Source organism: Sinocyclocheilus anshuiensis, unplaced genomic scaffold (genome assembly GCF_001515605.1).
Source record: "Sinocyclocheilus anshuiensis isolate Anshui unplaced genomic scaffold, SAMN03320099.WGS_v1.1 scaffold392, whole genome shotgun sequence".
Taxonomy (NCBI): Eukaryota; Metazoa; Chordata; class Actinopteri; order Cypriniformes; family Cyprinidae; genus Sinocyclocheilus; species Sinocyclocheilus anshuiensis.
Genome location: NW_015557091.1, coordinates 1,229,901 through 1,233,000, shown reverse-complemented (window position 1 = coordinate 1,233,000; position 3,100 = coordinate 1,229,901). Strand labels below are relative to the sequence as shown.

The 3,100-nt window shown below is 29.5% G+C and overlaps 1 protein-coding gene across 1 annotated transcript in view; it reads left to right on the top strand.

Annotated features, from left to right (window-relative positions):
- LOC107677164 (SRC kinase signaling inhibitor 1-like) overlaps window positions 1–3,100 on the top strand; it is a 62,742-nt gene that overhangs the window by 41,228 nt on the left and 18,414 nt on the right. The window contains exons 7-9 of the mRNA XM_016471949.1: window positions 325–408; window positions 584–624; window positions 2,612–2,772. Coding sequence (XP_016327435.1) covers window positions 325–408; window positions 584–624; window positions 2,612–2,772 — 286 coding nt within the window. The remainder of the gene's footprint in view (window positions 1–324; window positions 409–583; window positions 625–2,611; window positions 2,773–3,100) is intronic.

The window sequence follows — 3,100 nt, the reverse complement described above, 5'->3', positions numbered from 1 at the left end:
AAAGAAACAGAATATATATATATATATATATATATATATACTGTATATATATATTATATATTATATTTTATATTTTATATATTATATATATTATATTTTATTTAGTATTATAAGAGTATGAAAACATTTTGTAAACATTTTGTGGATGAACTGAAATTTTATTTATTATTATTTATAATAATATGTATTTTTATATATTATATTTTATTTAGTATTATAAGAGTATGAAAACATTTTGTAAACATTTTGTGAGTTTTTTGGATGAACTGAAGTTTTGCGAGAGAATTTTGTTTGTATGCTTTTAATGGTATTTTGTATTTTTAGAGAGCGCATGGAGGCCATGGAGAAGCAGATAGCCAGTTTAACCGGATTAGTTCAGAGCGTTTTGACCCGAGGACCAGACAGCCCGTAAGAAATCTGGACTTCGGTCCAATACTACTGAATATCACTATTAAACCTGAAACTTTTGAATGACTTTTGGAGCTGTCAACATTCATTTGAATGGTATTTTTAATAATGCATGTAACTTATATTAGCATGTAAATGGAGTTTGTCCTCCAAGCTTCCTGTGTTTGTCTTGCAGTGAGAAAGCAGAAACAGCAAGCGACTGCTCTGCACCGGAGAGTGAGTACCATACTGTTTGAGTGTGTGTCCGTATAGCTTAAACACTTGTGGGACACATTGTTAAAAAAGTTTAAAATATCAAAGATGAAGACATTTTATTACATGCACTACAAATCGTCACCTTTAAAAACCTAGTTGATGGAAAAAGCTCTAAATACATCCTTTCTCACAGATATATAATAAAATAAATGATAAATTATGATTTAGAAACTACCATACTAACGAACACAATCTACATAGGCCCATCATATTAATGCTTGAACATATTAATGCATGAGCATTGTTTGGCTTATAAGGTTACTAAAATAATCAAGTGAACACTAAGAGCTGACGGTGATATTCCAACAAAGCCTGAACTGTTTGTGCTTCAGAATAGCTGTTACTAAACGAATTATGTTCACAAGAACGATTAAGTGATGCAGAGTAGGCGTATCAATTAACAGGTCATTAAATGAGTGAATGATGCATGGTGGTAATAAGACGCACTAAAGGATGTTTGTCTAAATGACAGAAGCAGGCAGGCCAAGTCCTCAAGGACCGCAGTATGATCTGACTTAAAATGAAGCTGATTTGGATTGGTTTACATTAGCTAATGTTTGTTTGTGTTTTACGGCTGTAGTCCATGACTGAGTTCATGATTTGAGTATCAGTAATGTAAATGAACATGAACAGAATTCTTGCTAATGCCGCAGACACTATATTATATTATATTATACTAGTATTGTATTGTATTGTATTGTATTATATATTTGTATATTTTATTTATTTTAATATTTATCATTTAATATTTATATTTAGAAGTTATAGAAATTAAATTAATTAATTAAATTAAATTAATATATAGATGTATTTTGTTATTTATAATGGATAAATCTCACATATAATTAATATATGTACATTTTATTTAGATATTTACTTATTTTTAAAGTCATTTATGATTTATATTAATTATTATTTTATATTTTAAAATTGTATTTGTTATATTTTAATATATATTTATTAAATTTGACTATTATTCTTTTATAATTTGTATTTCTATTTATTTATTATAATTTCTTGTGCACTAGTATGTATTATTTTGGGGACAGTTAACTGGTGATATTTTATATTTCAGCTGGAAGGTTTAGAAAACAAAAAGGTATATTACTCTATGTCTGGTTGTCTGTCACTTTCTTGGTTTCCCCTACGTGTGTTGCATTACAGATTGTGTTGCATTGCGATTTGTGCATTGCAATTTTGCGTCAGGAGTGCGTATAAAATGTTTGTATTGAGGGATCTCAGATCCTGGAGTTTGGAAACCGTCTAAGTATATACAGTGTCTATAAAAAGTATTCACCTCCTTTGACTTTTACATTTAATTAATTTAATACATATTATTTAGGATTGCAGAGCACTTTGTGTTGACAAACGGCAAAATTGTGAGTTAAATACTTAATGATTCATGTAGCACAAAAAGTCCAGTGAGGTGTATGTTTTTATTGGCACTGGATATAAATATGTCTGTCCTATGGATTCTCCCCGAATGTTTTTGTTGTATGGAAATTCCCACTAACACTTGAATGTCAGTGTACTAGAATGTTTTGTCTTCCTTTTCCAGTTCCTAAAAGGACCTAGGACATCAAAGTCTGTTTCTGAGATTATGTAACAGTTTGAATGTATATGCAAACAAGGGTCTGAATTTGATTGTATGTTGCATGAATATACATCGTACTGTAGATGTACTGAGTTGTGTTGGGCTTGTTTTTGGATGTGACTCATAATGTACAAATCAAGAAAAAGAATTGGATGCCTTTTGTTGTTCTTTTGTGGTTAATATGGAAATTAGGCATTTTCAGAAAGATTTAAATAGATTTAGACATTTAAAGCAGAATGACTAACAGGCTTATGGATAATCAGATTTCACTATTACACATTTTAAATGAAATTGCATGTGTTTTTATGTAAGTTCAATGTTTTATGTATGACGTTTGCTCCTGTGGATTGGTAGTGTCATCGCCGTCTACTCCTCTGGCCTTGATGCCGCCTCCGCCCACTGCAGCCTCTCAGCCAATAGCAATGTCCCGTTCACAAATGCTGCTGCACCTGACTGACCTGCAGCAGCACACAGCTGAACTGCGCAAACAGCTGACACAGCTGCGCCAGTTACAGGTGTGTGTGTGTGTGTTTTGTGCGTTTGTAAGTCTCATGTACGTTCTAAAAACTGCTGTGTATTTAGATAGATAGATTTTTATTTTTCATTTATGATGTATATCAACTCTGACATTATATTGTATTTTTATTCATTTCAATTATGTATAAATTAATTATTTGTTATTTGAAATTTATAATGAATATAAAATATATTAATTTTAATATTTATTATTTAATATTTTTATTTATTTGAATTATTAATGTATTATAATATGGCTTTATTATTATTATTATTATTATTATTATTAATATATTACATTTAAATCTATTTTAATATATTTTATTT